The sequence below is a fragment of the Onychomys torridus genome, chromosome 2 (assembly GCF_903995425.1).
Source record: "Onychomys torridus chromosome 2, mOncTor1.1, whole genome shotgun sequence".
NCBI lineage: Eukaryota > Metazoa > Chordata > Mammalia > Rodentia > Cricetidae > Onychomys > Onychomys torridus.
Genome location: NC_050444.1, coordinates 10,612,961 through 10,629,474, shown reverse-complemented (window position 1 = coordinate 10,629,474; position 16,514 = coordinate 10,612,961). Strand labels below are relative to the sequence as shown.

Here is a 16,514-nt window from a genome sequence, read left to right as displayed (position 1 = left end):
AAAGAATTAGGAGATTTCTAATTACTCCTTTGATATGCAGGATATCTGATATGCAATCCCTGTGAAGGGTTAGTTCCACCCCCAATGGGGTCACAACCCACAGGTTGAGAACTGCTGCTCTAGATTATCTATCAATTGAATGACCCATAGATAAATCAATAGATAGACAGATAATTTAATTTTTTTAAGAGACATCTTGCTGGCCAGGCGGTGGTGGCGCACACCTTTAATCCCAGCACTCGGGAGGCAGAGCCAGGCGGATCTTTGTGAGTTTCAGGCCAGCCTGGGCTACAGAGTGAGATTCAGGAAAGGCAGAAAGTTACACAGAGAAACCCTGTTTCGAAAAACCAAAAAAAAAAAAAAAAAAAAAAAAAAAAAAAGCCATCTTGCTACATAGCCCTAGCTGGCCTAGAACTCACTATAATGACCACTCTAGCTCTGAGCCTGGGTGAACCTCTTGCCTCTGCTTCTCAAGAACTGGGTTTGCAGGAGGATGCCACCATGCCTGGCCATCAATACATTTTTTTCAAACAAACTGTGACTATCTAAAATTCTTAGTTTTTCACTCATTTTAAATTTGCAGCTTTGCATACTGGTAAAAAAAAAGTAGCAGTAATACTATACAAAATAACAGTAACTAACAATGATTGTTTATTTGTTACTAGAACCTACCTCATTTATAACTCATACCCAGCTGATGGTCCTGGTTAATAATTATAGGCAAGAAAGCAGTATTTGCCACGCTGGAGGGCACTGTTCCAATGCTTTATATTTACAGTTCATTTACTGCTCCTAGAAACTTTGTAGAGTTCTTACTATTATCCTCACTGTACAGAGAGAAAAGCTGAAATGTGGAGTGGTGAAACAGCTTGCCCAGATACTGACAGACTCCTACAATGGTGCAGTATTTTCTCTTAATAGTATGATTCATAATTAAATATCATTGAAATCTTAAGTACTAATGTCTTTTGTATTCTAACCCTGTATGAAAAGTCAGTTAATATTTATTTATATACTATGTAGTTCCAAAAGGTAATGGAGACTAAATTCTGCACAACAAATCTAGTTTCACTGCTTTTACAATGGATCCACTGGCATACTGCACATAAGCCATTGAAAACTTCAAGTGTTTTATTCTTCTATAAAACTTACCAATTGTGAGGTCATGCACCGGCTGAAACCTCTTGTCTGTAAACTGTAGCAATAAGCACGATTTACCAACACCTAGGAATTAAAAAATAAACAAATAATCAGAGGAAAGTAAAACCCACAGAAGCTAACACTGACCTTACTTACAAAAGCGTAGAAAAGCAGCAGCCCGGGCCCTGCCGCTGTCATTCAGTCCGCCATTATTTGCAGTTCTCAGATCTTTAAAATAACCCTTCCCTTCCTTGTTCATTAGCTTTCCATGCAAAAGAGGCATGGCAGCTAAACTAGAATAGCAACTAGGTCTTAGCATTCCCCACCACAGCACCACCCAGGGAAGTTGCACAAGACGTGTGTGCTCTGTGTCATTTACAAAAAGAGGATAAGAATGCATCTATATCACAGAGCTGAGAGAATTAAGTCAGTTAAGATTATAAAGCACTTACAACACAGAGTAACTTTAGAACTCATTTATTATCTTACTCAACTAGAAAGTCAAAATCCAACAGACTTTTACGAAACTCTTGACTTCTTCAATGCTAAGCTCCCTCTACTCAGCTGTGCCACCTGAGTCCCTTCAACCCTAGAGCAGGGTGGACTGAGTAAAGCAGTGCTGACCAACTACGGCCCTTCAGGAGAGAAGGAAGAGAGGTGAGGGTGGAGGTAGGAACTCTTCCACTGAGTTAACACAAGATGGCTCAGCAAGGAAATACCTTCCATCAAGCCTGCTAACCTGAGTTTGATCTCTGAAACCCTCATGGTGGGAGCAGAACACTGACTTCCGCAAGCTGACCTCCTACACCTCACGTACACCATGGCACACATTTTTACATGCGTACATAGACACACCACAATAATATTTTCCACATCGGGTACTTTGGAGGAAGAAAAGATGAATAAATTTCAGATCTTGTCTCCAAGAAACTTTGTTTATAAAAGAGATGAAAATAGACGTTTAAATAACTGATAGTGGAAATTAAAGTTAGTAATAAATGCCTTTTCAGAAATAGAAGTCCATTAAGAATCCTGCTAATCGAAGAAAGGCCTTTGTGAATGGAGGCGATTGGCTACACAGAGCTGGGGAGAGGTGGGCGGTGGCAGTAGTGTTGTGTTTGCTGAGGAAAGCAGAGTGTCCTTGCCTTCTCAATATGCCCATCCTTCCCACACTCCCACCCTAGCCTAGCTTGTTTGATGTTGGTATTCTGAGTCAGTGTCTTACCTAGGTTGTCTTTGAATTTGCACCAATCCTCAAGTCTTAGTCTCTTTAGGGGCTGGGATTAGAACTGGCTAAGAGGTCTAAGTGTTAAATTCATACAATTCGAATACAAGTCAGTAGACCAGGCTGGCCCTGAATTCAGAGATGCCTGTCTCTGCTTCCTGAGTGCTGGCATTAAGGCTGTGTGCCACCATGGCCTGGTTCATACAAAACCTTTTCAGAAAGGTCTTACTATATATAGCTTCATCATAATAAATATTTATTATTCTTTCCTCTTGATTTAATTTTCATTAAATATTTTTAGTTTTTTAACTCATAACCCTTGAACAAAAAAGGTATAGAAATTGAGCTCAATTTCCCCATTTATAAAATGAGAAGAAAAAAAAAACTGTATCAGGGCTGTGATTTGCATGGCTCACTGGTAAAGGCATTGCCTAACATGCATAAAGTCCTGGATGTGATCCCCAGTAACACCAACACATCCATGCACACATGTACACACACAAAGAAAAGAGGAAACAGTGTTCCTCCCTCAGAGGAGTATCTCAAGGTTCAAATAACAAAATGTAAGAGTATGCTGAAAATTCAAAAATTTAATATAGCCAGGTGGTGGTGGTGCATGCCTTTAATCCCAGCACTCGGGAGGCAGAGCCAGGTGGATCTCTGTGAGTTCGAGGCCAGCCTGGTCTACAGAGCAAGTTCCAGGAAAGGCTCCAAAGCTACACAGAGAAACCCTGTCTTGAAAAAACAAAAAAATAAAAACAAACTTTAATGTAAGCATTAAAGTAAGGATTCTTCAAGATGAATATAACTAGGACAAAAATTTCTATCCAAATTTCCCTGACCCAATCAAAGTTTTAAAGACATATTTTCAAAACTTCTTTAAAAAGTGGTTTTGCTGGTGTCTTTGAAAACCAGATTTTCATATCTAATCAGCTTCCTGTTAAGGCAGCTGACTTCAGAACTGTTTACATGCTGTTGGCAGGCTCTATCTGAAGAGCAATCTTCTTCATTATTTACCTCTAATTTATTATTGATTTTGTGTGGCACTCCATGGTTTCAACTGCACACTGCTCCGATGGCTGACTACAGCAAGCTGAGTAGATATGGCCCCTGAAGACATGCCAAAGAGTCAACCCACAGCCTACAGTCTCACTGGGAAAGAGAGCACTGCAGACATACTCAAGGATTTCAAGATAAGCCAATCTGGAAGTGAGGTGTGGACTAAATCTAAAGGCAGGTGGCCTCATAAAGAAAGGTAACAGAAGAGTACTATAAAATGTGGGCTGTATCTACACAGTGGAGTATTAGTAAAGAACAAGGGCATCATATCGCGTGAAGGAAGATGGATGGAACTGGATAGGGCCGTTAGCCAAATTAAACTAGACTTGAGAGAGGCGAGTCTCACTTCTTTTCTCTGATATGCCCTATTTAGAGGCAAAAACAAAGCAAAAACCAAAAAAAAAAAAAAAAAAGCAAAAAAAACCCCACAAAACAAAACAAAAACATAAAAATAGAAGGATTATTAAAGAAGAGGAAGGAGATCAGGAAGAAGAGGGAGGGCAATAATAAGGTAATGGAGGGTGAATATGATCAACACATGTTATATACATGCATTGAGATGTCACAACAAAGCTTGGTATTGTATACAATTTCTATGTGTTATTAAAAAGGGCAAGGTATGGTGACACACCTCAGTAATACCAGACACAGAGGCAAGAGGATTAAGAGTTTAAATCCATCAGTGGCTATGAATTTGAGGCTAGCCTCGGCTGTAAGAGGCCTTGTTTCAATCAACCAACAAAAAACCCAAACTATGCAAAACCACAAAGAACAAATAAATAAGAAAGGAACAATGTTGGAGAAACAAAGACACAGGGAAGAAAGCCACAAAAGCACAGTTAAGCTGTTATAAACAGAACAAAATCCACTAAGCAGAAACCCAGCAAAAGCAGTAATAACCCCAACACAAGAAAGAAGAAAAATATTTATTGAATACTTGCTCGTTATGTTCTAGGTACTACAACTTGGTCACAGAAATAAAGAAATTCATGTCACATTACCCAAACAGTGTAGTCTGAACACTGTAAGACACTCCCTGAGAACTGGGAGGCATTGAAAACAAGTATGCTACAGAGTTGAAGGACTGCTAAAGAACCAACAGAAAATTGCAACAACAATGCCTGTAATCCCAGCACGTGGGAGGCTGGAGCAGGAGGATTGCTGGGAGTTTGAGGCCAGGCTGGGCTACATAGTCAAGATTCTATGTCAAAACAAAACAAAAACCCGGTCCATCTGGGTTTTTGGAGTGGAGTGTAAGATGCCATGGAGAACTCACCCTTGCCAAGCAAGTCATCTACCTGTGAGGGTGAGGGAACACGGGGACACTGGGATGCAGCAAGGAGAAATGAGGAAAGCAGGTCACTTCAAAGGAATGTCTATGTGTCCCTGTGTCATATCACTTACACATTTTGCCTCTGTATGTTCAAATTATTTTTATTTTTGAAACAGGGTCTTACTGGGTGGGCCCAGTTAGCCCTAAATTGTAATCTCCTGCCCCAGATTCTCAAATGCTACAATTACAGGCAAGTACCACCATGTTGTGCTTGTACATATTTATTTAGTGTTCTTCCTGTACTATCCAATGACTTTCCCCCCTCTTAATTTATGGCTTAGTTCATCCTTAAGAGTTAAGTACCACATGTTGTTCTACAACAATATCCATAAGGCACACATCCTTTTACAAAATGAGACAGGCATTCTGATTTTTAAATAGGGATGCTTTCTGGTTAAATGTTACAAACAATTGATTTCACTGTCTGGCAAGCTCTTTTCCAGTCAAGGCTGGAGAGAATCCTGCCAGGCCTCTGTGATGATCTTGCTCTTCCTGGGTGTGGCACGCACTCTTTGAAAACAAACAGACCTGCACTCTGGCCAACATATCAAGTCAGGCTTCACTGAAGGGCCCTAAAGAGCAGGGTCATGAAGGCAGTAGACACACTGTGCCCAGCAGCTGTTGGCTAAGCATCCACAACAGATACACACAGTGGAGAGCACCCATAGTTTACTCTTTCCCGTTCTGGTCTTTGTTCCCAGTGCTGGGGCATCCCTGTGAGGCAAGTACATCCTTAGCTCCTCTTTGTCTTACCTCCTCAAAGTTCCCATTCTCTCTTTCTTCACTTTTGCCTTCAGGATGCCATCCAGGCATCTTGACATTTGTAACATGTTTCCCTAGGCTCCCAGGCCACAGTGGGTTCCAGGGCCATGGTGAAGTTTCACCTTTCCCTGCCCAAACCGACAGTTTGGGGGTTACCATTCAGCTGCCCTGTAGTGCATTCCCTGTTGGAATTTGATTTTTGTCGTGATTAGATTGGGGTTATGAGTGTTAGGGAGAAGGCCACAGAGATTTCTATTTTTAACACATCATAAAAGTTCATCTTGGCTGAAGCAATTTGTCAGGTTTCTCAGCAAAGAAACTCCCCTACCTACTCTGGCTGTACTTACTGAAGACTCTGTCATGTGGGTTGGTACATTTTAACCTCTATACTCTCCTGTATGAGGCCATCTTTCATCTCCATAACCAGTTTTCATGCCTTTTATACTTTTGTACTAGTACAAACATAACTTTTATTTAAAAACAAAGAGCCTGCATTTGAAGTGCCCATTCTTCAGATACAGACAATTCTTTCTCACTTCCTGTAACACCTTTTTTCAGTTTTGCTACATTAGTTTGCACAGATAGGTATTTTCTAGCACTTATCAGTAATATTCTATTCTGTTCATCTCTACTACTTGCACCTGCACCAGGGAAATGGTGGTAAAGGAGGTAGAGGGAAGGGTTATTTTACATCTGCTACCCCTGCTATGTTATTACAAGTGCACGGACACTCACTCTGGTTCAGAAGACAGACAGACTATCCAGGTCCTCAATCAGAGACCTTCCACAGCTGGATCTGTTGCATCCACCCACCCCCCAACCCCCTGTCACAGGACAAAACCCAGGCCGCCTTCCTTGTACTGGCTAGACAAGAAAGTGCTGTGCCACTGAGCTAAGTCCCAATCCTTAGCTCTGCTGAGTCTAACCCTGTAGAGCAGAGCATATCTAATTCCTCTAAGTATGTCTATTCTTAGTTTTTAGCATAACCTTCTGCACTTCAATGCAGACCACCAACACACCACTTTGAGAGACGACTGGTGTTATTGGACTAGATTTGGATACTGAGTGGCACTGAGAGGTAAGGCTCCTGCAAGGCTTCCAGCTCTGCTCCTATCGCAGTGACACACTACCAACCTAAGGACATCTACTGTGAGAAGCATCAAGCACTTAGCATACTGTACTTCACTACTGTGTGCACATTCAGCCTTGTTCCTCAGGCACATTTAACATTCACTTTCTGCTCATCTGAAACTTACTTCAGTAGCAGACACTCAGTGAGTGCTGAGTTAATGTCATGTTTGCTAAAGAGAGCACAGACTATTCATTTCTCTCTGACAAATCTATTCTACACTTAAAGAAAAACTATCACTTTTTCAAAATAAAATTTAAATGAGGCATTTTTCAGAGAGGAAAATATTTTAGGGAATAAAAGTATGCTACATTAGACTTCCATGTCTGGCATAATCTGTCCTGAATTTACACGTGATTTTCCTTTGAAAAGGTCAGCTCACAGGAGTACACCAAGATGGGAGTCAACCGACTGCTTCCCTGCTAGTGAGACTGGAATATGTATCTACAGCAGGGGACCAAGCCAGCTTCCAGAGGGCGACAGCACTTGGCAACTCTATAGCCAACCTGTCCAGCACTCCCTCAGCTGCTTCTGGAGTTCCTACAGAACACAAGCAGCAGCCTTACAGCCCATCTAAGCTTCTTGGTACACTGCTCCAGGTAGACATGAGCCACACCCCTCCAATGTCATCAGGTGCTAGACCTGTTCCTTCAGGCTCTGCCTGGCTGCAAAGGATTGTTCTTGCATTTCAAGTGCTATACTGACTGAGCCATCTCCCCAGCCTCCCAAGGTTTCTTTTAGACAAGGCACAGAATCAGGTCCATTTCAGATGGTAGGCCAGAGGTGTCAGCTACTCCTGGAGCTGAAGTTATAAGGAATTGTGAGCCAGTCACCTGATGCGGGTGCTGGGAACTGAACCTGGGTCTTCTGCAAGAGCAGCATGTGCTCTAACTCTTGAGCCATCCCTCCAGTCCCAGGATAATGTTTTTAAGTACTAAGTATAACTCGCCAGGTCATGAGCTCAGTTTAGCAAGTCATAACCAACACAGATGAACTAAAAACACCAAATGTTAAACTTGACTGCGTAAGGTTAAGATGAGTACTGCTTATACATATTTCTGAGCTCTAGTTACAATGTAAAATGGACCTGATTCTGTGCCTTGTCTAAAAGAGACCTTGGGGGGCTGGGGAGATGGCTCAGTCAGTACAGTACTTTGGCTGTAGGCAGGAGAACCTGAGTTCAAGCCCCAAGTGTGGTGGCGTGTGCTCATGAACCCAGCACTGGAGAGGCAGAGACAGGAGGATCTCAGCAGCTGGCTCACTGGCCTACCAGCCTAGACTACTCAATGAATTCCAGTCTAATGAGAGATCCTTTTTTCAAAGAGCAAGGGCAGCTCCCAAGGAAGGACACCCAAAATTATCCTCTGACCGCTACACACACACACACACACACACACACACACACACACACACACACACACACACCCAAAAACCTTGGAAATAAAAAAAAAAAAAAATCTAACCATATCCAATGAAAGATCTCATCTATACTATTTTTGCTGTGAATCATGATAAAATAAATCAGTCATGAGGAATCTAGAACACTTCTCTTTTGCTTAACTAAAATATCAGCTGGGCAGCATAGTCGCACATACCTATGAGCCTAGTACTTGGGAGGCCAAGGTAGCAAAACTGTAAGCTTGAAATCTGCCAGGCTACACAGTGAAATCATGTCTCAAAAAATAGTAAAAAAGAAAAAAAAGTGTGGCCGACTATATTCTACTATAGACTTCTTAAATAAAAACTTTCAGAGTTGGGAAGTAAAGCAACAGAAACAACCAAGAGTAGACATGAGGCTCCATTCTTATACCCTCAGAACACGAGATGGGCTAGAAGGACCATTAAGGGCTCACGGTCAGTCTGGGCTACACAGTAAGACACTGTCTCAGAACTAAGTGGCTTAAAAAGAAACTTTGTTCAAGATGCTATAGAAAGAAGGTAAATATATATGTCAATATTATTATTATGGAATAAAATCTATTGCACATGACCTATAAGAAGTATGCTAGGTCATAAATGGTTTATCACAAACTTAAAAGCTGTATGCAAAATAATCTATTTCATGTACTTGACAGATGAAGCTAATACAAACCAAAGGAGGAACAGTAACAAAACCAAATTGCTGTATTAGGAAAATACAGACAAGGTAATTATTAGTCCACATAAACAATTAGTGCTAAAGTTAGCTTGCTGAATTTAAGAACATGAAGTAAGTTAAGATTAAACACCCTGAGACCATATGAAGGCCATTAGGCAACATTTATAAAAAGGCAAATGCAAACAGCGGCTGCTCTGGAAGTCTGGCTCTGACACAAATGCACAGACCAGTAAGGACACTGAAGACAAAAGTTTAAGTGCCTGGGTGTGGTAACATACATCTTTAATCCCACTGCTCTGGAGGCAGAGCAAGCAGATCTATAAATCTGAGGACAGCCTGGTCTACTTAGGGTGTTCCAGGATAGCTAAGAGCAACATAGTGAGACCTTGCTTTAAAAAAAAAAAAAAAAAAAACCTAAAACAAGGCTGGGTGGACGCAGAGGCAGGTGGATCTCTGTGAGTTCGAGGCCAGTCTGGTCGATAAGAGTTCCAGGACATGGGGGCTACAGAGAGAAACCCTGTCTTGAAAAACAAAAAACTAAACAAACAAAAAACCCCAAACTGCTGGGTGGTAGTGGCACACGCCTGTAATCCCAGCACTCAGGAAGCAGAGGCAGGTGGATCTCTGTGAGTTCAAGGTCAGCCTCGTCTACAGAGTAGTCCAGGACAGACTCCAAAGCTACAGAGAAACCCTGTCTCAAAAAAACAAAACAAAACAAAACCCCAAGCTAAACCAAAACAAACAAAAACAAAAACTAGGGGACATTTGTTTTTGGCAGTCTGGCATTGTTGAGTCCCCTTCTCTGAGCTCTCTGGAAGCTGAGATGAAAACTGAGAGCGACAGGGCCAATCAGACACTGCTGCTCAGAACCTGGAATCTTGGGAGGATGCTACAGAACCCAAGGTCATGTGGAGAACAGCCCATGGTGGCCACAACAGAGATAAAAGAGCCCAACAGAGGATGTGCACAGCATCTTTTTAAGCAGACTATAGTGACACCATGAATATGGCTGTGTCCTATCTTTCTTGATCGTGACCATTTTGAAACTTAATTCTACTGCTTTCCTGCAAATTCTGTGAACTATCCAAGTTTTTCACTAAAATCTTGTTTAAACAGAGTTGGTTTCTATTAGACAACACAGAAATAGACTAAGAAGATCAGAAAAGATTTAATCATGGTTTAACTATGCAGAAATTAAAAAAAAAAAAACTAAGATTTATATGTGGTGTTACAGAAGGATACCTAAAAGAAGTGTATAATAGAATTTTTGCACAGTTCTGTTGATGAAATTAGGATACAAGCATCAGAATACAATTATTTGTTTTAATTTATAACTGAAAACTCATTCTGCTATTTATTTTTCTGCCAACTGAAGCAAAGTTTTGAGAAGTGATTGGGGCCTTGCACATTTTTACTCTCTGAAACTGAAGGAGATACTTTATCCAAACAGATGAGACAGCTCTTTACCAACAGATCCATTTCTACAAAACAGGCCTGCAGAACTACAAACCTCCTTCTTTTGAAAGGGGGCTCAAAAACCTTCCATGCAGTTAGAATATGGTTTCTATTGCTCTGATAAAACACCATGAACAAAAGCAACTTGAGGAGGAGGAGGTTATCTCTTGTTCTAGACTGCAGTCACCATCATCCAGAGAAGCACAGGAACTCAAGGTAGGAATCTGGAGACAGGAGGAACCAATGCAGAAGCTATGGAAGAGTGCTGCTCACTAAAAGGCTGTGCTCCCTCAAGGCTTGCTTTGTCTGCTTTCTTATAGCGCCCAGGACCACCAGCCTAGAGGGGGACCACATACAATGGGCTGGGCCCTCCCACATCAATCACTAAGAAAATCCCCTATAAATTTGCATTTATGGTTGCAATTTTATAGGTTTTTCTACTGAGAGCCCTGCTTCCCAAATGCTGTTTCCTTAAGTTGATGTAAAAGTAGCCGCACATGCAGCATCATAGAATTAAGCAGAGAAGTCCAGCTAGAAGGTGACGACTGCGTGTCCCTGATTTCCTGAAGACTAGTGAAACCAGAAATGTCTCAATTTTGAGAGGCTCATGAAGACATCTGAGACAGAAAAGAACCTTTTCAAGTTTACGAGTACAAAAGAAATCCAAAACCAAAATAGCTACTATTTTGTGATTAATGTGATCTTGCTTTCTTAAACTCAAGTGGTTTGAAATCAGCAAACTAAATAGTCTTTTTGAATAGGCAAAACTTACCCCACTAATTTAATTTTAGGAAGCTCAAAGAAGGGAACAATTAGCTTTAAGTACTATTATTAGTAAACCACTTTGTAGTTAACAAGGCACCTGTACATAGTTTTACATCAAGCTCAAACAAAAACAAAAAACCAGTAAAGTCAGTAAGCCTGGCATCACATGAGAAAACAGATAAAGAGATCTGAACTTAACCAAGGTCATATTGTGGAGACACCACACCAATCAAAACCTTCTAATTATAAATACCAACTCTTGGAAAATGTCCAGAGAAGGACTTGTTATACCATTTGACTTCTAGATGCATAGCAGTTATTGCTAAAGTGGACAAATGCCAAAGTCCTCTACAAATCTTATTTAATTAATAGTAATTAATTCATTTTGAGATAAGGCCTTACTTAATACATTCAGGCTTGCCTGGAACTTACTGTACACCCCAAGCTGGCTTCTAGCTAATAATCTTCCTGCACCAGCTTCTAGATGCTGGAATTACAGGCACATGTATGTCAGCATTCCAAGCATGGACATACTAGTTACAACACTAGTACACCAGCAGTAAATAAATAAAACCTTGACCTTCAAATACTGCTATGAAGTCAGAGAGAAGAAATGGGTGCTTGAACATGAACCTGGTAGTTGTATTAATTTTACAAAGAATCCAGAAATTTAATGATTTAATCCCATAAAGCAATAGCCTTCACAATATTGTGTAATGCACAGATGCCATAACACATTTTGGGAAATGTGGTATTCATATTGCTTCCTATGTGGGATGTGCCTCTAAAAGCTCGTGATGGGCATGTATGCTTGTCATCTATGTCTTGACCCCTTCCTATCTGACTTGGCCACAATGACAGAAATAAATTCAAATTCTTCACTGATTACAACATATATAAAAACATTAAATTTTTCAAATTATAGACTCAAAATAATTTAAAAATATTGTAATGGGTTATATTAAAATTACAGGAATTATTACTAGTCAAAACGTAGAGAACAGCTGATACATCTACAACATGATTCTCTAGCTAAGGCTCAGGGGACATCAAGGAAGAAGGGAGCAAAAGACTGGTGAGAGCTAAAGGACAAAATGTCTACTGGAGACACTGTCTTCTGTATGTAACGGGGAAGCTACATCCATAAAATTTTAACATATGATGCCTAAACAAGATTGGAAGAACACCACCAGTGGACATGCTGGTGGTGGGAACATTCTCACAAGACTTTACCCTTAAGATGAAGGCAACTAATGGTGGGGGGGAGGGGAGGAAGGGAGGGGAGGGAGGGGAGGGGAGGGGAGGGGAGGGGAGGGGAGGGGAGGGGAGAAGAGAGAGAGAGAGAGAGAGAGAGAGAGAGAGAGAGAGAGAGAGAGAGAGAGAGAGAAAGTTCTCCAGGAAGCATACCAAGTGGTCAGCACTAAACATACATAGGAGCAACACTAAATAGATCCAGCAGGTTATACACATATTTATGCGCACGCGCGCACCTGTGTGTGTGTGTGTGTGTGTGTGTGTGTGTGTGTGTGTATAACAGAAATAAATAATAAATCCTGAATATGAAAGGGAGTGGGGGGGCACAGAAGAGAGAAAGGGGTGGAAATGATGTATGTTAATATTGTACTCATATATTTAATTTTACTTAAATTATATGTACACACACACACACACACACACACACACACACACACACACTTCTACTTTTAAAAAATATGCCTTAAAAATGATCCCTGCCTGCCGTGTAGTGCAGTGGTGGTTCATGCCTTTAATCCTAGCAATCAGAAGGCAGAGGCAGGCAGTTCAAGGCTAGCCTGCTCTACAGAGTGAGCTCCTGGACAGCCAGGCCTACACAGAGAAACCTTTCTGTCTTGTAATTAAAAACAAACCAAAAAATGACCCTGTCAGGCCTGGTGGTGCACACCTATCATTTGGAAGGATTCCTCTTCAGAGGTGAACTTAGGGCTACGCTGCAAGATCCTGTCTCAAATCAGAGGAAAGACATCAACTGATAAAAACTTTGGTGAGTGAGTTAGACAGGCTAGTAAAGCTAAAGAGGACATTCCTTCAGCTCACACTTCCCTTGCAAGGGCTGCTTCTGGAACCCTATCACAGGCTGCAAGGAGACAGAAACAAGGAATATCTAGGCAGCATTATCCTTTATGATAAAAACAACAACTAGCCATGCATGAAAGAAGAGGAAAACTGCAGCATATTAGATAATAAATTTAATTAAAATTAAATCAATAAAGCAATTCATATTGATGTAACAGGGCATGACACATTAATGCAGTTAAATCCTTCAAAATAATACTGAACAAAAAAGCTTCAGAGAAAGAAAAGCAACAACGGGTTTCTACAAAGTTGATAAAAAAGCAAAACAACTTCATGTTCTTGCAGACGCAGATGTAAATACAAACATATTAACTTGGGCACTGTCCCAGGGATAATGAACACTACAATACTACTTCAAGGGACTGCCTCTACAAGGAAAAGAGAGTGTTGGGATACACAAGGGGCCTCAATTCTATCTGCCATGCTTATTACATAAACAATACTATTCCCAAAAGTGGGGGTATATACTGGGCAGTCATGAGCCAGAAGTTAAATCACACTAAGTAACACAGCAAGGAAAGCTTGCTGACAAAGAAGTAAAGATGCAGGATCCCAGAGCCTACATCTACCTTATACAGTAGCCTTCAAGTTTAGGGGAGGAAGAACCAACCTGCCAGAATTACAAGAGAAACCTGTCACAAGAGGAGATTCATAAGCATCTTCTCTTAAAACTCTAAACCCATAGAGAAAAATGACTGATGGACAGGTATGGAAATGTGAACCCACCACACTCAAGAACACACTCATGGAACATGTACAAAAGAAGCAGGTCCTTTGCTACAGAATTTGTCTTGAACACTGAAGAATCAGTATGGACAGTCTACGTAACCTGGTCTAAGTGACAGTCCTAAGTGTTGCAGGAGAGCTAACTGTTCATAGAGTCATCCCACTGTCCATAAAGCCCACCTTGAATCCAAGGATGGAGTCAGCAATTGGCTGACTGAGATTGGAGTGGTTGGAGGACTGAGGAGGTCTGTTAGAGAGGGACAGGGAGAGAGAAGAGGGGTTTCTGGGGATGGTGAATCGGGAATAACTTGGAGAGAGGGTTAGCCAATCGACTCTGTGGTTCCTTAGATTTACCAAGTCTTTATCTCAAGTTTTGACTCCTGAGTTTTTAATTATACTGAAACACTTTAGGTAATCGTTGTCTGGTGTCCCAGGCCTCAGATCACGTCCCAAGCAGTGGAGCTGCAACAGCAGCGCCATCCCTCCCCACTCCCACTCTGTGGGCCCAGCCTCCACATGCACTAACCCGGCCTTCTTCCCTCAACCCTACTGCTGCACAAGCCAGAGAGTGTCCTCAGCCCAGCTGTCAGTCTTGCAGCACCGTGACAGCCAGCAGAGTGCATTCCCCTTCAGCCACCCCAACACTGCTCCCAGCAGGCAGCTTGGTTTTCCCCTACACTGCATTTCACCCTCCAGCACTAACAGGCGGGTCGGATGGGTCCTATCCCACTCTGTGCCCAGCCACACAGATTTCTCCTACTAGTGTCCTAATGTTAGCTCTTCATGCAACTCACCAGGCTCCCTGCACAGCATGTGAGCAGCCATAGTGGCCCCCAGGCCAAGTATGCAACTAGCAAGGATCAGGGCACCCCACCTGCCAACACTCCCACCCAACCACCACAGCTCTGTCAGCGTCAGATCTATTAAGACACTTGGGACTTTTTAAATGCTGAATTAGGTTTAAAAAGGAGTGTGTGTGTGTGTGTGATCTTTCCCATGTTAAGAATCAGAAATATCATAATACAGGGACATAAAGACACTGTCTAGTGCTACTATGGATGACTTGCAAACAGCAAAAAAATAAATGAGAGGATAAATCACACAGCTAGGATGCCAATTTTAATTACTATTAGTTTGGTAATTCATATTTTATCCTTAAAATGGTTTGTAACTGTGCCAAATATGAAAATTTGACTGATAAGATACAAACCTTAGAAAGACTTACTATCCATAAGAAGCAAGGTTTAGAAAGACTAATTATTGATATGATACAAGCCTTAGAAAGACTTAATAATGAAAATAAGAAAAAGTTGGCTGATAAGATACAGGTCTTACAAGACTTACTATTGATAAGATACAAGCTTCAGAAAGACCTACTAATGAAATAAGAAAAATATTCAGACACAGACAGAGGAATTTAGAGCAGAACCTACTGCACCACTGCATTATGAAACTGAAGAGAAACAGCCTAAGGTTATTAGACAATCAACCTTAACTTATCCAGTTACCACACACAAATGGCCATCAAATGATAGGAACCCCTGGGGCTATGCAGAAGTTAATTTGGATCCTATAGAAAATGTTAGACTTGAAGAAATTTAAGGAGGCAGTCATTTCACATGGTATGCATTTACCCTTTGTGAGGCAGGTGTTAAACTCATGAGCAAATTGGAACAGAATTATTGTGGGAGGCCAGCTCCCACCTTTTACATGGTTCCTATAAAGAAGAGAGAGACATAAGGAATTTGTAGATAGAAATATAGTGGGGAGAGAAACAGACTGAAACACAGGATAGCTTTGGGAGGACATGGATCAAAATCTCTGTCTTCTAAAGGGCTTTTTATAGGAACGTCAAGGGGTGAGGCAGAAGACCTCCCCCTTGCTAGATCAAAGCGCACTGCACAGCCAAGTGCAGACCCTTCCAAACACCTAGTAACCACACATGTGGTCAAGCCATCCCATTATGCAACCCTGCTGGGTAAAGCAAGCTCAGATCTCACTAGGAAACCACTGTGGGTTCCCAATTTTTCACAAGACTGGAAAGATTTAGTTACAACAATATTGGAAACTGGTCCTCAATTACAATGGGAAACATGGTGGAGAGAGGAAGCTAGGGTCATAGAACAACAAAGTAGGGCTAGAGGTATTGAAATTTCCCAAGATCAACTCCTTGGTGAGGGCCAGTATGCTGATTTCCAAAGACAGTCTCCATTTGATGATCAAACCTGGGTCCCATGCCATATAGCAGCTTTGAATGCTTGGGACAGGGTTGAAGAATCAGAAAAGAGGATTGAGTCATTTACTAAAGTTATACAAGGCCAAAAGAAGCCTTCGCTGATTTTTTTTACAAAGATTGACTTCAGCTGTAAATAGAATGATATCCAATCCAGAAGTTAGACAAATATTAAAAAGAATCTTTGGCTTTTGAAAATGCTAATTACAGAATGCAAAAGGGTGAATAAGCCTTCAAAGGCAAGATCAACATAGATGGGTCTGAAATGCAGCTAATATTGGATCTCATGCTTATGATGCTGCTTTGACAGGAGAAGTAATTTCTAGAAATTTTAAGAAAAACAAAATGTCAGGTGGTTTAATTGTGGTAAACAAGGTCATTTGAAAGGGGATTGTATGTAAGGAGTTCCTAGAAACAATGTTTTTTCCAGAGATAATCCAAATAGAAGGTCCCAGCTTTTTGGAGTATGCAGGTATG

The 16,514-nt window shown here is 41.2% G+C and overlaps 1 protein-coding gene across 1 annotated transcript in view; it reads right to left on the bottom strand.

Moving 5' to 3' along the window:
- The window catches only part of Rab2a (RAB2A, member RAS oncogene family), an 88,226-nt gene that overhangs the window by 55,190 nt on the left and 16,522 nt on the right, over positions 1-16,514 (bottom strand). Inside the window, exon 2 of the mRNA XM_036179874.1 lies at positions 1,153-1,224. Within this exon, the coding sequence (XP_036035767.1) occupies positions 1,153-1,224 (72 nt within the window). The remainder of the gene's footprint in view (positions 1-1,152; positions 1,225-16,514) is intronic.